Source organism: Helianthus annuus, chromosome 3 (genome assembly GCF_002127325.2).
Source record: "Helianthus annuus cultivar XRQ/B chromosome 3, HanXRQr2.0-SUNRISE, whole genome shotgun sequence".
Classification (NCBI taxonomy): domain Eukaryota; kingdom Viridiplantae; phylum Streptophyta; class Magnoliopsida; order Asterales; family Asteraceae; genus Helianthus; species Helianthus annuus.
The window spans coordinates 91,503,554-91,530,299 of record NC_035435.2 but is presented as its reverse complement, the minus strand read 5'-3'; the positions used below and the strand labels follow the sequence as shown (position 1 = coordinate 91,530,299).

The following is a 26,746-nucleotide window of genomic DNA, read 5'->3' as shown; positions in this document are numbered from 1 at the left end:
GTGAACTCACCTTGGTTTGCTCGGTAAGACTAGTTACGTACTCAATGTTGCACAACCAAGTCCTAATATAGTTATCAGTAACAATCAGTCATGCGCACTAGTAATCACGTATTTAATACACACATTTAAACAAATAACTTTTAAGGAAACACGTATCGACATTCACACGAGTCTCTACAGTGAGTCGTATTTCGTGACAGCCTATCAACATCGTATGCTCCATAAAAAGGGTGCGGCCCAGTTTATTATTTAGATATGTACGGCCCGATCTCAATCTGTAAGCCTACGGCCCAGCTTAACACATAAAGCCCAATGTAACCAAACCCACCCCTGCCCACTAACATATAAACATATATACTTTAGCAATTCACTAATTTATCTAATGGCAGTTAGTACAATCAACATGTAGATAAGGACCACATGCCCCAAGATATCATTTTTATATAATTATTTAACAAATTCAACATTCCATCTGATTAATTAATCACAAACATACCATAGCCTTATCATCACTAATCGACCTATCTTATTGGTTCGACTTTATGAAGGTTCCATATTCACGTAAGCAGTTTAATCATTTCAACACCTCAAAAGAACCCTATCTCATATGAATTCTAACCAACCGGTTTCACCAAACATAAATCTCATCTATGTTTTGTATTAATAGTTTATAGATACAGGCAATTCATAATACATCAAATCTTTATCATCACACAAATCTTGCACGTATATAACTCTATACCACTAACTTATTAGCATGCAATCTCCTTTATTATTTATTCTGTTCGATATCGATAAGAACCGTTTATTCGCATCACACACAATATTCCCAAATTACAAGATCAAAACACTGAATGTAAACAAACTGACCGAGGGATGTTGAGGGCAACAAGAAGAGGACTGCCCGATGTTGCTGCTGTTTCGCACGAGCCGCCGCTCCGGCAGTCGTCGGCTCCACCTCCACCTGCATCCCGGCTCCGGTTTTCAGTTTTGACAACTTCTCCGTCTGTCTCCATCCCTGCTCCCTAACTCCGCCACCATCGTCTTCCGTCTTCTGTTACTACTGCCGTCGAGGTCGTGGAGAAAAGGTCGAAGTGGGTGTGTGTGGTGGTCGGAGCGAGGTGTACCGGAGTCTCCGATCACCAAACGTGAAGGAGGGACAGGGAGCAAGGGCTGTAAGTTTCGTCGGAATCCCATCGCTGGCTGGAGGAATCGTCAGATTCAAGAACGGAAGGGAGAAATGGTTGTTGTCAGCTGAGAATAGACAAGTGGGTTTAGGGTTTGCATTTGTAATCTTTTTTTTTTTTAAGAATGAGTGTGCACCTCCCATGCAACTCGTATACAAATAATAAAAGGAGGTGGACCGCGTTCAATTTGGGCTGCACATGATCGGGCCATGAGTCCAAATAAACACCCAAGGTGTGAGAGTGTGTGGCCAACATAAGAGGGGCCCTTTGACCAAGTAGTTTGTGTGCGCGGCTCAAAATAATAATCATTCAAGAGTTATGGGTCCACTAGCATTTGATATAACTCTATTTTAGTCAAATTTCTTGGCACAATTTAACCATAGATCACCCCGTGAAGATTTTGTTTTGACGGCTCATTAATCAACTCAAGAACTCATCCATTGTATTAATTCAGTGTTTGCATGTGAATAATAGTTAGTGGTTCACCATGTGAGAATCATAACATTAAAGCGGCCCAATGAGACTTTATTGTTTAATCATCATTGTCAGGGCCATGCTGCGAGTAAATGTTACTACTAAACATCTAACAACTCACTAAGTAGTCCAAACACAATAACTATTTCAATCATTCACATATCGCACTCATGTTACGCCACAGAACGAATCGTGACAACAAGTTATACCTAGAATAGAACCTTGAGATTTAGGGTTGTCACATCATCCCCAACTTAAAAGAAATTTCGTCCCGAAATTTGATAAGCAATCCAAAGAAGTGAAGTGACAAATCAAGATTGTTGCAGATTTTCCTCAGGTGCCACATCATCCCCAACTTGAAATGGAATTTCGTCCCGAAATTCATCAGTGATACTAGAATTAGATTGGCCAAAAGGGAAAAGTTGAGAATATTTGAGTTTCATCTGATCCTCATGCTCCCATGTGAACTCTGGTCCACGTCATGGGTTTCAACGAACTCTCACAATCGGGATACGTCTATGTTAACGAACCTTGACTTCCTGGTCCACGTGTTTGATAAATTCCTCCAGTAAAGGTATCGTACGTGTTTTATCAGGCAACCACTGCCTTAGATCCGAAACATAAATGACTTCGTGTACGTTTCCCGATCCGTTGGGTAACTCGAGTTTGTAGGTTACGCTACTGATTCTTCCAGACTGTTGAGTGGTTCATCGTGACGTCAGTTAAGTTCGCCATGCTTCCCAAGCATCCCACACCCTCCCAGGGTGAGACTTTCAACACGATACGATCGCCTTTATTAGCTTTCCTAATGGACAAGCATTGCCGCCAATTGACTCCCGATCCAAACAACCTTCCCAAGAGTTTTAAGTACCAGTCCTGGACCAGTAATTAAGTTGTCCACCATCTCAATCTAATAAGAAGGTTGACATTATTGTCTATGTAATGCCTCAACAGAGCTGTCTGGTTACCAAGATGATAACTGCCGCAGTAGAACTCAACCATTGGTAAAAGTCCTTTCAGTTTGTACCAAAGCCCGTCACACACAGGCTCACAACATGTCTTCGAGTGCCAGGAGGGTTCGTTTTCTCTGATCGTTTGCCCAACGGCGATAAGCAATGCTCTGGTCCTGATGTGAGCCAAGGGTGTTGTGTATTGCCTGACGTAAATCATGCATAAATCAAATTCAGAGGTAACAGAAGTTGGCACATCGTACTTTAAAGCCGCCTCTCTCAGAGGAACATTCACAACTGTTAAGACTCGTCAGTTTTCTTGATTGCAAGAAAGTGTGCTGCTAATGTGAGTCCATCAACGATCATACAAGTGATAATGTTTCCATTTCGAGTTGTAAGTAGACCAGTGATAAAATCCACGGCAGTCTGTTCCCATTACCATATATGTGTTTCTGGTTGCTAATATCCTACTATGATTTCCCCACAAGTCAAACATCGTTCTCATGCGTTGCTATGTTAGCCTTCAGGCCCGGTCATCCGTACATGGTCTTCAGGTTTAAATCCATCCTACCTAAACTCAAATGAATAAGATATTGAAACCCGTGTGCTTTGCCTGCACCAGTTCCCTAAGGTTGCTGTATAGTGAGGTCCATGTTCGTTTCATAATCTAGCAAAGATCGTCCGACCTGCCAAAGAATGCTTCCCCATGCCCCACATGGGTCAATCTTGTGAACTCTCTTCCTTTAGTTCTTCAGTTTGAACAAGGTGAATCTGATCAAACATGTTAGAGTGGATAGCGAGCTGCAAAGCCCGTGCACGTCCAGGTTTCACAGTCGTATTCATTCAAAAGTTCCATCCAGCGATGCCATTAGCTGATCTAACTCTCTCGTAACCAGGGTACACTGGAGGCCCTTGTGATCAGTCTAAGTGGTGCATTCGGTACCGTCCAAGTAATGCCTCCAATTTAAATCCAAAGACTACGGTTTCCACCGCAGATTGCATGTCGTGCAGTTCCTCTTCGTAACACCATTACGTAAGTCATCACTCTCTCGTGTTGCATAGGCGTGTAACTGGGACTTTGATTCGAACCATCATAGTATACCACTAGATCGCCCATATCTCAGGTAAAGACAATACTTAGTGCATTGCAGAGTTGTGTTGAGTTTCAAAAGCTGAGATGATGTCCTCCTGTTTTTGGTTTCCATGGGTTCACAGCTCCCCACCGTGCTAAAGAGGTTAAGGCTGCGCAATCTTCGAAAATCCTACGATGAATCTGCGATAATATCTACCGAGACCAAGGTATTGCTGTATCCTCGAAGGGATCCTTGGTGTCGATCAGTTTCCAACAAAATGGATCTTAGCGAGATAAACGTGTATTCCCACTTCGTTGATTACATGACCAAATATGTACCTCTCATCTCCAGAAGTTACGCTTAGCAAGACTTCGCGTGTAGTGGCTCCTCCCCCAGAAGCTCTACGATGAGATACAAGTGCCGCCCATGATGTTCCTTTCCCCGAAAATGATTCAAAACGTCATCAAAACACGGTCGATTCATGTGATCCGTAAAGCTGTTGATGTGTTGATTACCCCAAAGGTTATGGAATACAAAGTCGTATGGTTGTACAGCATTTGATATGCCGCTTTAGGAACATTCTCCCTTTGGACTTCCATCTGGTGATAGTTCACTCGTTAGTTAACCCTCTAATAGAAGCTTAACCTTCACAGCTGGTCAACAGGTTGTCAATACATGGACGAGGCAGAAGATTCTTGACTGTCACCTTGTTGAGTTCTCGATAGTACATATGAAAAGGGTTATCTTCACGGATATAACTGGGGCTCCCTAAGGCAAAAAGCTAGGTCCGACAAAACTCCTGTTCAACAATTCCTGCAGTTGATTAGACAGTTCTTGCAACCCTCCTAGCGCAAGACGGTAAGAATGCGTGTAGTCAGGGTTGCCTCTGGCGCGAGATCAGTCTGAGATTTCGCCCAATAGTTGTGGAAGTAAACCCGAAAGTTCCTTGGGTAGCACACTGAAAGGAATCACGAATGATTGGTGGATCCTCGATCCTCTGTTTCCTTAGCCCTAACACCAGTAACGGTTGCTAGTATAGCGGAGTAATCCCTCCATAGACACTTCTGGCCTTCATAGCTGAAATGGCGCTAACCTTTGCACCACTTTGATGCTTTAGAACAAATAAGGATTCTCCACACAAAATTTTCTCCTCACTGATGAATCTGTGCGATCTCTGGATAACCAATCCACACTACCTACTATACTGCAACCATCAAGGGTAGTCGAAGGAAGGTTGACGTCGAACACTTGTCCCACAAGGTCGAGTTTACATCCCAGCGGACATATGAGATTTCATTTGACTTGCCATCCGTTGCTGCCATAACAAGTTCAGTTTCAAGAAACATCATGGCAAATAGATCGGAGATGAAGCGAATAGTTACCCATCCAAGCTATCGTATTGCTATTACGCCTGGTATAGCCTATGCCAATACTAAATGTCCTTCCATGAGCTTCATTTCCAGTGTTGTTTTCGTCACGAGAATTTCCACTACTGCCATCGTTCCCTTGGTTGTCGTCACCTTGACTTAACACAATCAATCCTTGTCGAGGTTACCTTCGTTTCCATACTGTAAGCTATGATCACGAGTACCTTGATGTTGCCGCGACTGTTGCCTCTAATATTGTTGCCTGTAACAGTGTCCTGCGTCCTTTCCCCATTAGGGTCCGTCCTTACATATTTCATGTCACGTCCTAAGGCACCACTCCTGGTGCGGGCAGTTTTACATTCCACCCCATAGTCAATTGTCGTCGATTACGTCCCGATTGATTCGTAAGTGTTGACTCCCATTAGTCGCTTACTAGGGTTAAGGATTCGGTTAAAGCCAATTGCTGGTGTTTGTTGCCTGAAACCAAGGCCGTTCTAATACTGAAGTCGGTGAGATACTATGGTCATCCTCTTGTCCATCGTTCTTGCAAGTGGACTGAGTAATACACGGTATGTTGCGAGAGTGTTGCAGAAGTGATCGCACTTCGGGATCTAAGGCGTCAACACGCTAAGTTCCAGCAAACAAAGATAAGTGAGGAAAATATAGTCCAATCATTTGACGCTGAGCCATCCAACTCAGGGACGTTCGTACTAGCACCTAAAATTCTACACAGTTCGCTAGGCGTTCAGATGTGTGATCAGGTGATACTCGATAGCATCAAGATTCGTAAGGATTCAGAAAGAGGTGAAAAGGTCATGTTCGAGTAGGAGACAATCATTGCTATGATTCCTATAGACTGCTGAGTTCTAACATAACATCAATTAACAGAGCGGAACCCCTCTCACACTCGTTAAGCCTCACTGGGACTCACATGCACCCCACATTATTATTATGTGTGCACCCATAATAATAAGGCAATTTGCATGCTTATCTCAATGCCTCTTATCTCGCGCAAAAAAAAAAGGTTCCCCGAATTCGAGCTATAAGACAGACGACACCACAACATGGATCATGAAAGTTCAAGAAGAGTCGCACTCTTAAAAGAAGTACATGGGTTGGTAACATAGAAGTTCATACTGCAACGCTAAGTGTGCATTCACGTGTGATGTTATTCATAAGCAAACACTAGATATACTATGCAATAGTAAACGAGAAACGAACCTTGCAATCTGGAGCTAAGTGTCATGGTCGATTTCGGATCTGTTCGGTTATAGTCTGGTTTCATAAAAACGTTTTAAAACCAAGTTCACTATAACCTGTGGCTCTGATACCAAACTGTCACACCCCCAAAATACCAACTAGGGAGTGTCCCTGATAGGCGTGTGACGTACTGACAATGAGCCACTAATTACATTGAACCCACAAGTTTCAAAATAAAATTCTCAATTATTAATAACAATTCCATCACAAGTTTATACGAAATTCAATATGTACAGCGGAAGCAAATAATAAACCATAATTAAGTTGTTCGAAAGCCAATGTGTAAAAGTAAACAAATAATCACATGAGTCTCTTCAGTCGACCCATGACCACTCATGCTCCTCCAGACATCAAGTTCTTAATCGAAATACCTAACGACCTGCGAGCATGCAACAAGTGTATCAGACAAAGCTGGCGAGTTCACAGTTTTAGAAAACGTTTGTTACCAGTTGTATGTAAAACAGTTCACTAACAAATGCAAGTAATATTGTTAATATCTCAATTCCGAACAAGACGGCTCCTGATGTACATGACTACCCTTTCCCACGTACTCCTATCCAGTACTGGGCCCGACTGGGTCATTAGTTCACATCCGTCCTATCTAGGAGCGGTGTGAGGGTGCCAAACCTAAGTAGCGCTACCAACTAATACCCGTTACCCTCCAGGTAACAAAATAAGGGACTTACAAGAATGATAGGTGAGAATATTAACCAATATACCCGTTTTTACCCAAAAGACTTATCCCTCCACGGGATACCCACTGACTATCCCCAACCACTGGGACGCATGCTCGAATGTAGTGAACTCACCTTGGTTTGCTCGGTAAGACTAGTTACGTACTCAATGTTGCACAACCAAGTCCTAATATAGTTATCAGTAACAATCAGTCATGCGCACTAGTAATCACGTATTTAATACACACATTTAAACAAATAACTTTTAAGGAAACACGTATCGACATTCACACGAGTCTCTACAGTGACTCGTATTTCGTGACAGCCTATCAACATCGTATGCTCCATAAAAAGGGTGCGGCCCAGTTTATTATTTAGATATGTACGGCCCGATCTCAATCTGTAAGCCTACGGCCCAGCTTAACACATAAAGCCCAATGTAACCAAACCCACCCCTACCCACTAACATATAAACATATATACTTTAGCAATTCACTAATTTATCTAATGGCAGTTAGTACAATCAACATGTAGATAAGGACCACATGCCCCTAGATATCATTTTTATATAATTATTTAACGAATTCAACATTCCATCTGATTAATTAATCACAAACATACCATAGCCTTATCATCACTAATCGACCTATCTTATTGGTTCGACTTTATGAAGGTTCCATATTCACATAAGCAGTTTAATCATTTCAACACCTCAAAAGAACCCTATCTCATATGAATTCTAACCAACCGGTTTCACCAAACATAAATCTCATCTATGTTTTGTATTAACAGTTTATAGATACAGGCAATTCATAATACATCAAATCTTTATCATCACACAAATCTTGCACGTATATAACTCTATACCACTAACTTATTAGCATGCAATCTCCTTTATTATTTATTCTGTTCGATATCGATAAGAACCATTTATTCGCATCACACACAATATTCCCAAATTACAAGATCAAAACACTGAATGTAAACAAACTGACCGAGGGATGTTGAGGGCAACAAGAAGAGGACTGCCCGATGTTGCTGCTGCTTCGCACGAGCCGCCGCTCCGGCAGTCGTCGGCTCCGCCTCCACCTGCATCCCGGCTCCGGTTTTCGGTTTTGACAGCTCCTCCGTCTGTCTCCATCCCTGCTCCCTAACCCCGCCACCATCGTCTTCCGTCTTCTGTTACTACTGCCGTCGAGGTCGTGGAGAAAAGGTCGAAGTGGGTGTGTGTGGTGGTCGGAGCAAGGTGTGCCGGAGTCTCCGATCACCAAACGTGAAGGAGGGACAGGGAGCAAGGGCTGTAAGTTTCGTCGGAATCCCATCGCTGGCTGGAAGAATCGTCAGATTCAAGAACGAAAGGGAGAAATGGTTGTTGTCGGCTGAGAATAGACAAGTGGGTTTAGGGTTTGCATTTGTAATCTTTTTTTTAAAGAATGAGTGTGCACCTCCCATGCAACTCGTATACAAATAATAAAAGGAGGTGGACCGCGTTCAATTTGGGCTGCACGTGATCGGGCCATGAGTCCAAATAAACACCCAAGGTGTGAGAGTGTGTGGCCGACATAAGAGGGGCCCTTTGACCAAGTAGTTTGTGTGCGCGGCTCAAAATAATAATCATTCAAGAGTTATGGGTCCACTAGCATTTGATATAACTCTATTTTAGTCAAATATCTTGGCACAATTTAACCATAGATCACCCCGTGAAGATTTTGTTTTGACGGCTCATTAATCAACTCAAGAACTCATCCATTGTATTAATTCAGTGTTTGCATGTGAATAATAGTTAGTGGTTCACCATGTGAGAATCATAACGTTAAAGCGGCCCAATGAGACTTTATTGTTTAATCAGCATTGTCAGGGCCATGCTGCGAGTAAATGTTACTACTAAACATCTAACAACTCGCTAAGCAGTCCAAACACAATAACTATTTCAATCATTCACATATCGCACTCATGTTACGCCACAGAACGAATTGTGACAACAAGTTATACCTAGAATAGAACCTTGAGATTTAGGGTTGTCACAATGTCTCAAGCAGATCCTCAACATTTACTTCGAGCGAAATCATAACAAACTAACTCGAGCGGAATCAGGACAATTGAGATTTCGCTTGAAATGACACTATATCATTTCGAGCGGAATCACTCCTAATTTCCACTATCTCGATTTTCGTGCACTGATTTATCAAATCTAATCTAAGACTCGAACGAAGATGAAGTCGACAGACAGCTGCAGCAACATTATTTTTCAGATAACTTTTTCTGTTAGGACAATGATTATGTCTAGATCACGTATGGTAGAACACCTCAGAACAAAACTGCTTGAAAACACTAAGCATCTTCACTTAATCGTTTAGCTATGATCGTTTAACAAGATAGTTTAGCAACACTGAACGATTATCCTTGTTCGTTTAAAAACACTAACTAGATCACTAAATAGAAAAAAAGAAAAGGATGTTGCTAAATCGTTGCGGTAAAGATAGGCCTGAATCGCTAAAAACAAGCAAATGAAATCTAAGATCATTTAGTCTTGCACACACATTCGTTAAGATAAATGAAACGTGTAGGATGATCATTTGAAAAGATACACTTGATAGCTAAAATATCTTAAACGATTAAGACTTGATCGTTTGGAATGAACATATGCACTACCCACATCTAAATCGTTTAACAAATGTGCTACCCAATTCAAACGAACAAGATACAAAAGTATCCTTGATCGCTGATAAATATGCAAATGATTGCTCTTATTCGTTAACACTAAGTAAATGATCTAGTTGGCTCGCTAAAAGAAATCCAAGTGATGGTTACCCAACGAAGATTGGTGGCTTTGGAGCTTGAAGCACCTTCTCTGTTTGCTTTTATCCACTCATTTTCTTCACTCGGTTCATCCCTAGCCTTGAGCTAGTGGTAAGATACTTAAACACTCCATTTTACTTCTATTTTAGTAGGTTAAAAGATGTTACACGATTGATTATTATGAAGAACACTAAGAATCACAAGAAAGAAACATGAACATAAGCTTAAATTATAAGAAATCATGAAGAAATCATGTTATTTATGTGTTGTTATACTTGATGATTGTTACTTGCTTATGTAAATGATGTAGATCATCATATGATCTTGCTAGATCATGATTAAAAACATGATATGGCAAGATGAGAGGATGATTATGTTAAGAAATCAATAGATCATCCTTATGTAATCATGAACTTGAAATAAGAAAGTTGTTTTCTTGAAAAAACCATGATTAAAGAAAGTTGTTGATCATATAGATCTAGAGATTTGTAAGTGGTATTTCAAATAAACCAAGTTAAAATATAAGGTTTGTTAAAACTTGGTTCTTACATAAACAAACACTATTTTTGGTGGTCAAACAAGTGTAGAAACACTTGTATGACAAGAAAATTTCATAAAGAAATATTTTTGTAAAACATGATTACAAGTTGTAAACATCTAAGTCTTTCAAGAATGATGTTTTTAAATAAACAACCTCACTTTAAAGGGTAACTAAACTCACTAAATACACTACTAAGTTACTACAAATTTTCATAAACATTCAAGTTCATGAAGTGGTTGATTAAGCATGATTTTGGCAAAATTGGTAAGTATAAGTTGTGTAGAGTTGATTGTAAATTGATTGTGATGATTTTACAAAAGAAAATGATATGCTTGAAAGCATGGAAACCTCCATTTTTAGGGGAAACTGTGGCAAAATTTTCTAAAAATATAAACACTCAGAAAAATATTTTCAAACAAATATTTACAAAGTGTATTTTAACCTAGAGTTTTCCATATAAACTTTGCCATAATTTTGTTACAAAAGTTTAAGTGTTGGAGGTCGGTTTTTATAAAAAAAGTGGCTAGATATATATTTAGAATATATATATTTATATATATATATATATTTATATATATATATATATAAATTAATTACACACATGTGTGATTATTTGTATACTTTGTGTAATAGTTATATTAGGACTTAAAAATAATATAACACATTAAAACAACAAGAATTTATAATCCAAAATGTTACCAAAAATTTCAAGGAATAAACATACAAGTTACGCACAAAATATTGGCAAAATCGAACAAGAAATGTAACTTACAAAATATTCCGGAAAATATATTCACAAATATATTTTGGTAAATAATATTTTGGATACGAAGGAATGAAAATATGATATTCACAATTACTTCAAGAGTATATCATATTTTTGACAAGGAAAGAATATAGCATTTTTGACAAGTATAAATATATATATTTTCCTTGGAAATATTAGAAGATATATCATTTTGAGAAAAATAAATATTTTCTTGAGTAAACTTGAAATACATTATTTTTGGATAAAAATAAGTTTATAAATATTTTCTAAGTTAGACTTGAAAATATATTATTTTGGTAACTACAAATATTTTTGCCAAAAGAAAAATTATGGATAATTTTTCTAAGAAATATTCATTAAATATATATTTTGGATATATACATGTTGGTGGACTTTTATTAGAAATAATATTCCGAAAAGTTTAATAATTAATTAAGTATGAGGATACTTAATAAATACATTAAGAATACGTATTCTCGTACGTATAAATATACACCGGAATTCGACCCCAAAATATGGCAAAAATACGCATGTATAAGATACCCTCATCCTTGGGAAGGAAATACAAGTATAAATACTTGAGAAGTATTATTACAAAAATATTGTTTAACAATTATTCCAAAATTATAAATATAATTTAAGTTAAAGTATTAATTATTTTGACAACAATTATATAACTTGGAATAATCTCCGAAGCGTAAAAGAAACGTAACTCAGTAACGTTAACACTAAGTCAAGGCACGGCCCGTTCGTCTAATAGACCTTAGTACGCTATAGGTAGTCGTGTTCACCGTAGAAGTACGAGTTACGATTGTTGAAGACGCAAGACTGTGAGTTTCGTGTTTCCCTCTTTTACTTTAATTGTTTTCAGTTTTATAACTTCGGGGGTGAAGTACATGTTACAATTGTTTACAAACGTTATTAATTGGTATGGTTAGCTAAGGAAGGGTATACTTAGATCATGTGAGTGGTGGGCACAACGCTTAAGGCCATCAATCCTCGTAGTAGGACCGAGGGACATGAGTGATAGATCTATTTGGGTGTAGCGAGCCCCGCCCATGTTGGACCAGGGTCTGGCCCATGGGTAGACTATGTCTTACAGCTGGAAGCCCAGTGCAAATCAGCTAGGTTTGAGCTCCCTTCATCACGTCACATATATCAATGGCCTTGTAACCCATTGGTGATCTGTTTTTTCCTTGTTGCTTTCATACCGATAATTATACACTTACCTACATACGTACAGTGATTTCAAAGGTTTATACATACACACAAACAAACACACAAACTCGCTCAACTTTTGTTGATGTTTTCAAAATACATGTATTTCAGGGAATTAGTAAGTGGATTTGGCGGGCATTGGAAGTTTCATGCTGCGTTGTGAATAAAGATGTCATCCATGGTTTTGAGGTTTGGGTTGTGAAGGGGTATGGTCCCAAAACGACCATTACCCGCATCAAACAAACCCCTACCAGTAAGCAAACCGCACCCATGCGGTCACATCCTTCGAACCCATTCGGTTCGAAGATGAATAGCTTGACCCAAGTACGAAAGAAGATGAACATATCGATGCGGCTGGCACCGCATCATATGGCCATTTTCGTCACGACAAGGGAAGCGAGCAAATAGTCTCCACATACGATGATGCGGCCAACACCGCATCTCGCGTATTTCTTGATCACAAGTAGGAGACGCGGTAACTTCAGACGTTACCGCATGCAGCGATACGGCTCGCACCGCATCCTGCATATCCAACAAGTGGACTGACACGCCATGCAAGTGGCTGACACCACGAGGCAAGTGGCCGCCGGCGACAGTCCCCTGTCAGAGCTATTAAAGCAATGGGCTGACGTGGCGTAACCCCCACGGCCGGCGAGACTGACACACCTGCAACGGTGCAGCTCGTCGTCAGCCCATCCATCAATCTCCTCCTTCACTCCTCGGCTATAAATACCGACCCCAAACCAGGTTTGAGGTATCTCTTCGCAACTCTCTCACTACTACTACTATCTTGCTTTGCTTCCCAAGCAAACTACTGATTCTCACGCCGGAGAGTGGTAACAAGGAGCACCCCCCACCCCATCCTCCTTGTTACGAGTCACGGCTTGTTTCCTTGTGCAGGAGATCATCCACCGGTGACCCAGCCAGCGATCTCCGAGAGGAAGGGATTAACCCTTCTTGACGAGACCAGTGTGTTAACCCTGCCCGGTTAACCATTGTTTCATCATTGGCGCCCACCGCTACTCTTAGCACTTTTTAATCCATCCCTCTCCCTCTCAAGATCATGACTGATAACCAAAACACCAATGCGGATAATCCAAATCCCCCGGTCCCAACAGGGGTCCACCCTTCGACCCCCCAACCCGGACATATTGGCACGTCCACCCAAAGGATCCCATCCTTTGCGTTCGGACACGATTTATCACAGGCCCCAACTGTGCTCCCACCAGGCGTAGACTTACACTCCTGGTACCAACAGCAGTCTGACCTGCTGGTAGCGGCTTACAACCGCGCTTGTACGGAAGCAAACGTACAAGCTGGGCCTACTCCAATACAACACACACCTGCCAACCGTATACTCCAATACGATGGCAGGTTACACTCACGTCCGGCTTCCAGAAGCCGACATGACGACCGTGGATCATCTTACTGTTCGGTCAATACACTCAACGAGGATACTTCCTCATATGAGTCCCGCTCCAGAGGGCCAGTGCATACCCGCCTGGGCCCCTATGGCGAAGATAGGAGGCGGTCAGCCTCCAGGCGCGGCCCAGGCATCCAGAGCCGACTGGGCCCGCAACCTTACACGGAAGGGTACGGTCATACCGACCCTGACGATCAAACCTACCGTGGGGAGTCTCACGACACCAGCAGCAGACCGGGGGGACGCAACTATGTTCCTCCCAGTCACCCCCGCACTACATACCTCAGGGCGGCAAAGCGCCCTGTGCACGAACCATACAGGCCAAGGGCCGCGGCCGAAAATTCAAAATTCGTCCCGCACATCGCCAACGCCGATATCACCACGACAAAATTCCCAGTCAACATTGGGAAATACAGTGGCTCGACCGACCCGGACGACCACATGAACATCTTCACAGGCGCAGGCGTCAATGGCAGGTGGGACGAACCCACCTGGTGCAATTTTTTCCCCCAGACCCTCATCGGTCTGGCGAGGGCATGGTTTGATTCTTTGCCAGTGGGATCACTGGATTCTTTCGAGGACTTGCGCGCCAAGTTCCTCGCCCATTTTAGCCAGCAGCGACGCCACGAACGCGATTCGTTGGACGTCATGAACATCTGGCGAAGGGATGACGAATCGCTCGAGGCATTCGTCATCCGTTACAATAAAGAATGCCTAGAGATAGGCGACGTGGCGGACCAAATGGCGCGAAACCATTTTATTCGGGCCGTCAAAGACAAAGAGATGATCATGACCATCTCTGGCAAGGAGGGTTTGCCTAAAAAATGGGAGGATGTTATGACCGCAGTCAAGACATATGCCCAGACACAGCGGTCGCTCGAACCGCACGTCAAAAAGGCAAAACCCCAAACCGAAACATCCCACCAAGGGTCCAAACGTAACAACAAACGAAACCGGGATGCAGGCAATCGGGATATTACTAAACCGTATTTCCCGCAACCCAACACGTTTGACCCACAATGCTACAACCCTGCCCGAGACACTCGGGCACCAAGAAAAGAATCTCGGGACCGCAAATGGACCGAGATCAACCAGTCGCCAAGAGAGGTCCTCCTCGCAGACCCACAATTCTTGCGACCGGCCCAACCAATGAAGTCCAAGAAAAGTCAGGACCTCACACTATACTGTGAGTACCACAAGGACTCGGGCCACACCACCAACAACTGCATCAGTCTCCGGCTGGAGATTGAGCGGGCGTTGAAAGAGGGGAAACTGCAACACCTTTTGCCAGGTGGACAAAAGCCCACCAAGCATATCACCCCTCACAACGAAGGTACCTCCTCCGGAAAGAAAGCCATGTACGTGGCTTCCACCCACATGATCTACGGAGGCAAGGGTAGGCCGCGCAAAGCGGCACGAAGACCGGACAATGATTGGAAAGACGAGCAAGTCGTCTTCCCAAAAGTCCGAGGCGGACCGCGTGATAGACGCGCCGTCGTCATTTCGGGCCAGCTGGCCCATTACTGCACCGAGCGTCTGTTCATCGACCCGGGCAGTACATCCGATATAATCTACGAGCAATGCTTCAATCAATTTGACCAAGAGGACAAAGATCGGTTGCAAGCCGTAGATTACCCGCTGGCCGGATTCGCAGGGGAAACAGTCTTTCCCCTAGGTCAAATTACATTTCCCGTGCGTCTTACCAATGGTAAACACACGCGGACAGAGGAGGTAAACTTCATGGTTTTACCCCACACCTCCAATTATGACGTCCTCCTTGGGAGAGAATCCCAAGGAGATTTCAATATGATCACATCCGTCCCCCACTCCGCGGTTGGTTTCCCAACCGCATCGGGGGTTGCAATCATCTACGCCCGCAAGGACGTCATGATGACGGACGAAGCACGTCCGACAAAGGTCGCAAGGCCCACCCCCGTCGGCCAACCGGAAAAATGGGTTCTCAACCCAACGCATCCGGAACAGAAGGTCACATTGGGTCACGCCTTATCCTCGACCACCAGAGCGCACCTGAAGCAGCTCCTCTTCAGGAACCAAGACATCTTCGCGTGGACTCCCGCAGACATGACAGGGGTCCCACGCGAAATAGCGCAACACTATTTGAATACCAAACCAGGTATCAAGCCAGTGATCCAAGGCCAACGCCACCTTGGGTCAGCTAAAAATCAGGCGATGCAAGAGCAGATCGAAGAACTGCTCTCCGCAGGTATACTGCGGGAAGTCAAGTACCAGACTTGGTTATCCAACCCTGTCATGGTAGAAAAACCATCCGGGGGCTGGCGCATGTGCGTCGATTACAAGGACCTTAACAAGGCCTGCCCCAAGGATTGTTACGCGCTTCCAGAAATCGACGAAAAGGTCGATAACCTCGCACCATTTAGGTGGAAGTGTTTCCTCGATTGCTACAAAGGGTACCACCAGGTACAAATGGCACTTGAGGATGAAGACAAAACGGCATTCCGGACCCCAACCGGAAATTACTGCTATACAAAAATGCCGTTTGGGTTGCGCAACGCGGGCTCAACCTACCAAAAGCTGATGAACGACACTTTCCGCGGTCAAATAAGCAAAAGTGTCGAAATCTATATGGACGACCTGGTCGTCATGAGCATGGAGGAAGATACCATGCTCACCGATATAGAAAGAACATTCCAAACTCTGCGAAGCGTCAACATGAAGCTCAATCCAGGGAAATGCTCGTTTGGAATGGAAGAAGGCAAATTCCTTGGGTTCATCGTCACCAAAGATGGATTCAAGGTAAACCCGGAAAAAGTGCAGGCGATCGAGCGCATGCCATCGCCTGCATCGATGAAAGATATGCAACGCCTGGCCGGAAGGCTGGCGGCACTCAACAGGTTCTTGGCTAACCACGCAGCCAAGTCATACCCTTTCATCAAGACCCTGCGAAGCTGTTCAAAGAAAGAACAATTCCAGTGGACCACAGAGGCTGAAAAGGCCTTCCGGGAAATGAAGGAGTGTTTGATACAACTCCCAACACTAACCGCACCATGCAAAGATGAGCCACTCATCTTATACCTATCCGCTGCAGACAACGCAGTCGGCGCGGTATTAATAGTGGAACGAGCGGGGGTTCAAACACCCATCTATTATATCAGCAAAATGCTCAACGACCCGGAGACGAAATACTCAATAATGGAAAAATTGGTACTAGCACTGGTACATGCTTCAAGACGGTTACGACGCTACTTCGTAAACCACATCATCACAGTGCTAACCAATTACAGGATCGGCCCGATCCTGTCCAAACCCGACATCTCTGGGAGATTAGCAAAATGGGCAATTGAGCTGGGCGCACATACGATACATTACAAACCGCGCCCTGCCATCAAAGGCCAAATCTTAGCTGATTTCGCCGCTGAAGTACCAGCGGATCGCATCCAAGAATGCGAAGAATCCCAAAATCCTGCGCCCCCACCGCCCTCCTCAGAAGTATGGGCACTATTTACCGATGGTGCATCCAACGAGGAAGGCGCGGGCGCAGGTCTGCGACTCGTCAGCCCTGACGGCCAAGAGCTTACATATGCCATCCGCCTCGATTTTAAAAGCACGAACAACGAGGCAGAATATGAAGCACTATTAGCCGGGCTACGTTTAGCAGTCAAAATCGGCGTACAACATCTGGAAGCGCACGTCGATTCTTTGTTAGTTGCGGGCCAGGTACGCGGCGACTATGCCGCCAAAGGGGATATCATGATCCTCTACCTCGAGCAAGCCCTGCAGCTAAAATCCAAATTCGCTTCATTCAATATTCGACACATTAATCGAAGCGAAAACAAATCCGCGGATGCACTATCAAAGCTTGCATCCACCAGCTTCCAACACCTGGCAAAGGAGGTACGTATCGAGATTTTGCAAAATCCTTCGGTTCCTCTACGCCAGGTCAGTGTCATCCAATACAGAACAACGTCATGGATGACACCAATTATCGCATACCTTCAGTCAGGTGTGACTCCCGAGAGCAAAACAGAGGCACGTAAGTTGCAATACAAAGCGTGCCACTATCAAATGGGAGACGGTATCTTATACCGAAAGTCATACCTCGGACCGCTCCTCCGATGCGTTAATCCACAAGATGCCACATACCTCATCCGAGAGATACATGAGGGTATATGTGGCATACATGCTGGACCACGCACGGTCGTGGCAAAAATCATGAATGCCGGGTATTACTGGCCCGGCATGCACCTGGACGCCGTCAAAGAATTACGCAAATGCATGGACTGCCAGCGCCATGCTCCAAAAACTTTGCGACCAAAGAACAATCTGGTCCCCGTCACTACTGCATGGCCTTTTCAAAAATGGGCAATCGACGTAGTGGGACCATTCCCGGACGCACCAGGTGCAGTTAAATTTATCATAGTGGCGGTTGATTACTTCACAAAATGGGTAGAGGCGAAACCACTCGTTTCCACCACTGCTATGATAACAAGAAAGTTCATTTGGGAGCACATCATCTGCCGTTTCGGTTTACCAATGTACATTGTTACCGACAACGGCACCAACTTCGCTGCCGACGAATTCCAAAAATGGCTAGAAGAGCTGAACATCAAACACATATTCTCGTCAGTCGCACACCCGCAAGGGAACGGCCAAGTCGAGAGTATAAATAAAGGCCTAGTCGAAGGAATCAAAGCACGATTGGGAACAGCCAGGCGTGGCTGGGTCGATGAACTCCCAAGCATCTTATGGGCTCACCGCACTAGCCCAAAAACAAGCAATGGGGAAACACCTTTCAGCCTCGTCTACGGGTCTGAAGCGGTGATACCCGCGGAAATGGGCCTCCCATCTCCTAGAATGTTGGCTATCGAAAAGCTAGACAACAACAGGGAACGTAGGATCGATTTGGACCTCCTAGAAGAAAGGCGCGAGAACGCCGCCATCAACGAGGCCAAATACAAATCCAAACTGGAAAAGTATTACAACGCGCGAGTCCGCGTTTGTACTTTCAATCCAGGGGACTACGTCCTACGTGACAACGAGGCATCTAACGCCGAGCGCCCAGGAAAACTTGCCCCCAAGTGGGAAGGACCCTACCTCATCAGCGAGGTCTTAGGGAAGGGCGCATACAGGTTACAAACACTAGAGGGCGAACCTATCGCCAGAACATGGAACGCACAACAGCTTAGACGCTGCTATATGTAAGCTATGTTCTTACACTCCCCATGTAACCTATCGGACCGCAGGTCATTTGCAAATAAATAAACAAGTCGTTTTATACATTATTGTTTGTTTACTACTATTACAAATGCGTGTTTCCACTTCACGGTATCCAAAAAACAGATTGGCAAAATCTTCATTTACGATACCTATACAAAGTGGTAGCCACACGCAACTATTGTAATAGGCCAACACAAGGCAAAAAAGACTTAAGTGCTATCCAACCGGATAAACATATTTCTTACCTAATACAATTCCTGAGCCCAGAAAGGCAAACAATGGAATTGACACATGCTCATACCGCAATAGTATAGAGTATACTCAACCCCATTCACAATGGGTAGAGACCCGCATGCATGCGTTTCAAACATACAGGAAATGACAATACTTGTATAATGGAACAAAACACCTTATATTCAAAAAATTCAGGCACCAACATGATGCTTACACAGATTTACATAAGGTTTCCTATTCTATACAAGAGGACAGCAAAAAAGGGGCACACCGGCCAACCTAAACCCTACTTTGTACCACTGGTCCCCGCATCATCTCTAGCGTTACCAGCAGCGTCGTCCTCTTCCACATCCGGATACAGCATCCGCAAGCGGTCTACATAGTCCGCGGCATCCAAACAACTGTCCAATTCCTGTATACAAGCAAGGGACGTGTCATAGAAGGAGGCCTCGGCTGCTTTCAGGTGCGACTCGGTATCCACGCCACGGAACCCCGATCGCTCATCCGTATGACTACCCTTGGTAATCACGTTCAGATGGCCAATGCAACGGTTGTACCCTGCCTTAAAACCGGCATCCCGAGCGCGATCCCGGACCAGATTCAAACCAGCAGCAGTCTCAGGGGCATTCATAATCGCCTCGACAATCTGCAAATTCAAACCAACACGTAAGTCCCATGTGTTAGTCTACAGAAAGCTAAAACACGAAGATACTTACGCGCGAAATACCGCATGACCGCATCCATTCACGGTCAGCCTCCAACTGATTAAGGGAGGACACCAAGGCATCCTTGGCCTCCACAGCGGAGTCAGCACGTTCCTCCGCAGCAGACACGCGGGCAGTAAGATCTGTAACCGCGACCTCCCGGGCTTGAACATCAGCCTGTCAGCAATAGCAAGCAGTTCACAAGGGTAAACATTTACGAACCAGCGATGAAATATCAAGCACAGTTAAAGAGACATACCTGCAAGCTGGTAACGACTTGGTCTAAACGGAGGCGCTCCACATTTGCCTCCTCAAGGGCCTTCGCAGCACGAGCCCCGGCCTCTTTGGCCTCTTCAAGGGCCTTCAGGGCCTCGTCCTTCGCCTGCAGCGCTTTAGCCGATGCGGCCTCAGCCGCAGCTTTTTCATTGCCCAAGGCAACATTTGCCGCCTTGGCGTTTGCTAGCTCCTGCCGAGTATGAAACAGAAGATTGTTCTGCTTAGCCCAAGATTCGTTCCACTTCTTGCGCTCGTTGGATGAAATTTCCTCCCAACGCTTACGCTCATCAGCAAGGAGTTTAGCAAGGGTACGCACCTGTTTCAGTTGGGCAGTGGCAGCCCACTCAGCGGTCTGTTTCTGCTTCTCAAAAGCAGCTTTATCTTTTTCCAGCTGCTCTGCACCCGCACGAGCAGCTTGGACCAGCTTTTCCGCCTCCGCCCGCAGGCGGACAGCCTCTTCTTCACGGCGGCTCAGAACTTTATAGTCTTCCAACATGGCATTCGCCACAATGGAAGTCCCTACCAACATGGTCGAGAGCTGGTTTATACGCAGCTCCCGCGGTGCGGCACGAGCCCGCTCAACTTCAAAGGGGGTCCCCAGACCGCCCAAGATCTCCCTGCAGGCCGCAGGGTCGTTAGCAATATCATCATACTGCGATGGTACACCATACTGCGATCCCGATACAGTCCAGGGGGGTCGATGGTACACCATACTGCGATCCCGGGAGTAGGTGCGGTAGTAATACTCCAATTCAGACTCCCCAGGCTGAATTGGAGGCCCGTCATACCCCGCACCACCGGCCGACGAGCTGGTACCCTTATCAACCGCAGACTTCTGCGGCCCAGCATCATGCTGCCGCGCTTCAGCGCCAGTTTTTTGCGGTTCAGCATCAGAATGTTGCTTCCCAGTAGCAGTGAACCGCAAACTCAAATCGTCTCCCTCATTGGGAGAGATCAGGTTGTTGGACGAGTCGACAGTATCAAATATCTGGGCCGCAGCATTCTCTGCGGTACCCTCCTTCTGCACGGTTGACTCAGGTACCACCTTGATGGGAGGTGTCGACGGCACCTCCGTTCCACCCGCACCCATGGCACGCGGAGGGGACTCCGGAGCATCGAAGACAGAAAAATCTTCATCTTGACGCTCTGCAAAAAAGTCAAATAGCTATCAGAACTAGTTACACAACAGTTAAGACTAGATAGCCTACACTTACCAACGACAACCGCAGGTTTTTTCTGCGCCGGAGCAGACCTTTTGGTTACTAGTCTCCGACGTTTGGTTTCAACACCACCAGCAGCTTTCTGCTCTGGCCTCCTCTTCTCACCAATCACAGGGGGACCCGCAGCTGTCCCTCCCGCAGCCGCCTCTTCTGCCTGCTTCTTCGCAGCACCAGAACGTGACTCCGCGGCTGTACTCAAACCCTCAAGGGTATCAGATACTATCACATAATCCTTGTGTCGACGAAAAGAGGAATGAGAGATACCTGCTGCCTGCGGCACCAGATGAGGCACAGTAGTGACCTCCTTTATCTTCTTTTGGCGAAAGCGCACGCCCTTCACAGTTTGCCTCTTTGGCACACCTTTCGCTTCAGGGTCCCCCAAGGCCCCAAGATCACCTGCATGGAATCAATACGTCAATAACACAACATGATCAACACAAGTAGCAAAGCTTCGATAGTATACCTTTGCCTACTGGCAACTCAACTGCCAGTGCAGCCTCAGTAGGCACCCGGAAGTTACTACGGATGATAGTGTTGTGATCCTGTTCACCATCCGCACAAACTACGGTCTCAACCGTACCTTCGAAATCCGGAGCAAACATCCTCCATGCGGGAGCATCTTCTGATAGTAGACACAAAAGTCAGTAACGCACGTAAGGATAAAGAACGTAAACAAACAAAAAGTACGTACCACCGCTCTTTTCCCGCACCACGGGTTTCGAGTTCTTGCCCCTCCTCAACATCATACGCAACAGCCATAGTTGCGTATTGGTCAACTTCACAGACTCAATAGTCTGCAGCTGCGGGAACCACTGCACTGATTTCAAACTGGGCATCGCAATGGTCTCTCCTATGATCGTCTCGGTCACATTCCGAAACGTCATATCCACAGCAAGGGCAGCAGACTTGATATAGAAGAACTTCTTCTTCCACATCGTCATCCCCTTAGGGGGAGTCATCAGCTTTGGGCTACCATCTCGTTGACGAAACGAAAAGAAACCCATGGACACTGTCATCTGATAAAACCGTCGGAAATCTCCAACGGTAGGCTCTATGCCAAGAGCACGGAAGGTAAACTCAAAATTACGAATCCGAATCATCCCCAACGGACTCACTTGAGAAATGTGGACCTTGTACCACTCCAAGATATCCACAACAAACACCGTCAACGGTAATCGGAGGTTACAATCTCCGAAGAAATCAGACCACATGGTCACATAACCGGCCGGAGCGTCGGCACCAGTATCACCCTCTGATGGGTACCGAGCCCCATACTCAGAGGGCATTTGGACCTCAAGCATAAGGCGATCAAAGCTTTTCCTGGTCCACTTCAGCGCCGGTAATCCACTACCGGCAGTCCCATCTTCTTCTTCTTCGGCCACTAAAGGCCGTTCAGGGTTTTCACCCTCCACATTGTGTGGACTAGATGGTTCAGCCATCAAAAATATCAAAGAAACATAAGATGGTGAACAGAAACACTAGAAACCTCACCGGAATTTCAGAAAGAATCGTCGGAGAAGACAGATGACAACTTTCTCTCAAACGGCAAATTTTTTGAATTTTCGACCAAGTGAGAGGAAACCACGAACGGTTTTCCCCTTATATACCCATCGCAATTAATGCGGAGGGAGAAAGCAAATCATCACGTTCAAAAAGAGCGTATCTTGCAACAACACGTGTCGAGCGCCGTTTTAGCTGACGGTTATCACGCGCGCGTGGCCGCCCACGCGCCTGACAAAGAAGACGTTTACACTCCCTGCTACAGTGCATTTAATGCCTCGGGCAGTGCAAATGTCCTTTCATTTCAGCACATGCAGAAACGTCTCACCAACTTCTACCAACTCACACGTGCGATCAAGCCACGTAGGCAAGAAAAAGCGACAACATTATCCAAAAAACAGAAGCGGCATGCGGTTTTTCTGGTTTACCGCACCATAACCCATACCGCATGTCGTTTTTTTATATACCCTAAAAAATAGGTAGAAATATATCTATCTATACTATAAAGGGATATATTACCTTTTCCGCATCACTCACGAGCACACGTGAAATATGCGGAAGTGACACACATGAACCCATTCAGATGTGTCAGATGCTCAGAACCAGTGTTGTTCTTTGGACTGAACCGCATCTCAGGAACAGGCAAAGCGCATTGCCTTCATTCTCTTCAAGCTTCAAATCCCTCCTGTCCGGTTCACAACCACAGAGGGTGCATGAACAACTTCTTCAGAAAAAAGAAGGAACGGAATCTACGCGCCCGCACATCAGCAGCCCTGACTCCTGAACCTTCAAGAGTTACATCCGTGCAACAAGCACACTTTGAGCGAAAATGGGACTGCAACATCGCAGACACCCATGAAGAGCTACAGACATAACCATAGCTTCCGCAGAGTGGTTGCTACGGAAGAGCAAAGCTCACTCCACATCACCGAACGAGGCTACCTCGTTATAAACTCGGTATTGGAGCGTGAAGGAAAGTGGCTCCAGAAAGAACGCAGATACGTGCTCTAAACAAGCACTTATCAAGCAGCAAGTGTCCGAACAGCGGTAACAAGTCTGCCTATGACTTTGTTTACCTGCCAACGGACCGCGGTAACAAGTCTGCTTAGGACTTTGTTTACCAACCAATGGATCGCATGGAATAAACAACGATGGGCATCCCCTTGCCTATGACCATGTTTATTTACCCATAGTTTAGATCCACATTGTTCGACCAAACAGGGCCAACAATGACGCAACGAAGTAACCGCAAAGAACGTACGGTTACTTGAGAGCTATCAAGATGAACACGAACACCCCACAAAAAAGGGATGGTCATCTCGTCAAAGGATGCTGAACATAGAACTTGAGCAAAGTTCTAACACAACATCCAAAACCTTCAAACCCGACCGCAAAGGTTGGTTTAAAAGCTTTTCTTTTCTTCTTCGTGCACCATTCTGGCAAATGGTTCGAAGAAGAAACCACCTCCAAGAGGTTCGAAACATGTGCAAACCTTCGAACCACCATCCCAGAGGTTGGTTCGAAGTTTGTGCAGCATTACTATGAGGGTCCCTAACAGGCCTTCAACACAACAACAGGTGGCAACCCACCTGATGACATGCAACGGCTGAGAATTTCGCATCAAGCGAAACCCCTTCACCGGTACGGAAGAGGCATAGCCGGATTTTTTACCAGATCACCAGTTTGATCTGGCCTAGAATTTTCTCCAGACTGCCACACTACCTTCCTACACCATAAGTCCAGTACTCCTCCCACGTGCAACTTGCACAAGGTAGCAACACTAGACTGGGGGGACTTGAAGGGGTATGGTCCCAAAACGACCATTACCCGCATCAAACAAACCCCTACCAGTAAGCAAACCGCACCCATGCGGTCACATCCTTCGAACCCATTCGGTTCGAAGATGAATAGCTTGACCCAAGTACGAAAGAAGATGAACATATCGATGCGGCTGGCACCGCATCATATGGCCATTTTCGTCACGACAAGGGAAGCGAGCAAATAGTCTCCACATACGATGATGCGGCCAACACCGCATCTCGCTTCTTGATCACAAGTAGGAGACGCGGTAACTTCAGACGTTACCGCATGCAGCGATACGGCTCGCACCGCATCCTGCATATCCAACAAGTGGACTGACACGCCATGCAAGTGGCTGACACCACGAGGCAAGTGGCCGCCGGCGACAGTCCCCTGTCAGAGCTATTAAAGCAATGGGCTGACGTGGCGTAACCCCCACGGCCGGCGAGACTGACACACCTGCAACGGTGCAGCTCGTCGTCAGCCCATCCATCAATCTCCTCCTTCACTCCTCGGCTATAAATACCGACCCCAAACCAGGTTTGAGGTATCTCTTCGCAACTCTCTCACTACTACTACTATCTTGCTTTGCTTCCCAAGCAAACTACTGATTCTCACGCCGGAGAGTGGTAACAAGGAGCACCCCCACCCCATCCTCCTTGTTACGAGTCACGGCTTGTTTCCTTGTGCAGGAGATCATCCACCGGTGACCCAGCCAGCGATCTCCGAGAGGAAGGGATTAACCCTTCTTGACGAGACCAGTGTGTTAACCCTGCCCGGTTAACCATTGTTTCATCAGGTTGGGTGCCTGGACGAGACACGTCTTCCAAACCTTGGTTTTATTTAATATCTTTTGATGAGTCCTTAGTGAACTCTAAAACAATTCGTATGGTTGTAATTTAAATTTGAAGTCTAAGTTTTAAAACAATGTTGTTATGTTTTAAACTTATTTATGGATGAAAAGTCTATGGTTTTATCATATAGTTGTTGTTATGATTGAATGCAATGGTATTAAGAAAGTCACACCATAATCACGCTTCCGCAAAAGTCAGGGTGTGACAGGGTTGGCTGCTGATTACCAACAGTTATGTAGTATGCTCGCTGCTGTTTCTCTCCGTCATCAACAGGACAGTTGGAAGTGGATTGGAGGCGCCTCAGAAGTTTTCTCCGTCAAAGCTGTGAGAAGAATCCTCGCATGACGTGTTGATTCGAGCAGCGGATTTGTGTTTAGGTGGTGTAAATGGATCACGTAAAAATGTAATATTTTTTATTGGCGTTCTGAATTAAATAGTATCCTTACCTGTACAGCGTTAAGGAGAAGGAATGTTCCAGACGCTGATGTTACGTGCCCTTTATGCAACTTTGGTGATGAATCCGTTGAACATTTGTTCACGGCCATGCTGGGTTGCTACTTCGGTATGGCAGTTTATTAGTTCTTGGTGTAAGATCCCTAGTGAAATAGCGTTTTCCTTTAAAAACCTTCTTGAAATCCACTACTCAGCATGTGTGACGGATCAGTGGAAAGAAGCAATTCAAGGCATTATGATTATTGGTTGTTGGAGCATTTGGAAAGCTAGGAACGAGTTGAAGTTCACAGGTAAGCCAGTCAGAATCGAGAGAATTACAAGTGAGATTAAGGCTTTAGGTTTCTTATGGTTCTCTAATAGGTCGAAGCATAGAAATATTATGTGGGAAAGTTGGTGTAAATTTGTACAATGTAGCGTTATTGTAGTCTGTTGTCGGCCTGGTTTCTAGCCAGTTTTTTTTCTAATGAAGTTCTCCTTTCAAAAAAAAAAAAATATTAATGAAATAAATTATCAATACATGAGGTTGATAATGATGTGAAGTTAGAAATGAGTGTTAGTGTTGTTTGGAGTGATTTGACATAGTGATTTGTAGAAGTCTAGATTCTGGAATAATCCAACATAGTGGATGGTGTTACCATTATCATATCGTGCGTGGTCATTGACACTTCTCACTATTTTGGTTTTTATTATATTTATTCAACTAAACATCACTATGGTTCCTGCAGATCATTGACAATTCTCACTATTTTGGTTTTTATTATATTTATTCAACTA

The 26,746-nt window shown here is 44.8% G+C and overlaps 1 protein-coding gene across 1 annotated transcript; it reads right to left on the bottom strand.

The window, feature by feature from the left end:
• Nucleotides 1-21,796: 21,796 nt before the first annotated feature.
• Nucleotides 21,797-22,473, bottom strand: LOC118490443. The gene is made up of 2 exons (XM_035988087.1): nucleotides 22,057-22,473; nucleotides 21,797-21,987 (listed from the first exon to the last, which is right to left on the bottom strand). Exons 1-2 carry the CDS (start codon nucleotides 22,463-22,465, stop codon nucleotides 21,797-21,799), a joined length of 600 nt encoding a protein of 199 aa, XP_035843980.1. The 5' UTR covers nucleotides 22,466-22,473.
• Between the last annotated feature and the right edge of the window lie 4,273 nt (nucleotides 22,474-26,746).

Excerpts from the sequence above, each read along its gene's own strand:
- LOC118490443 (XM_035988087.1), bottom strand. The coding sequence starts at position 22,465 with ATGATTCGGATTCGTAATTTTGAGTTTACCTTCCGTGCTCTTGGCATA. Across the intron at positions 21,988-22,056 it reads GGTGCGGGAAAAGAGCGGTG|AAGATGCTCCCGCATGGAGG; the intron begins GTACGTACTTTT and ends GTCTACTATCAG.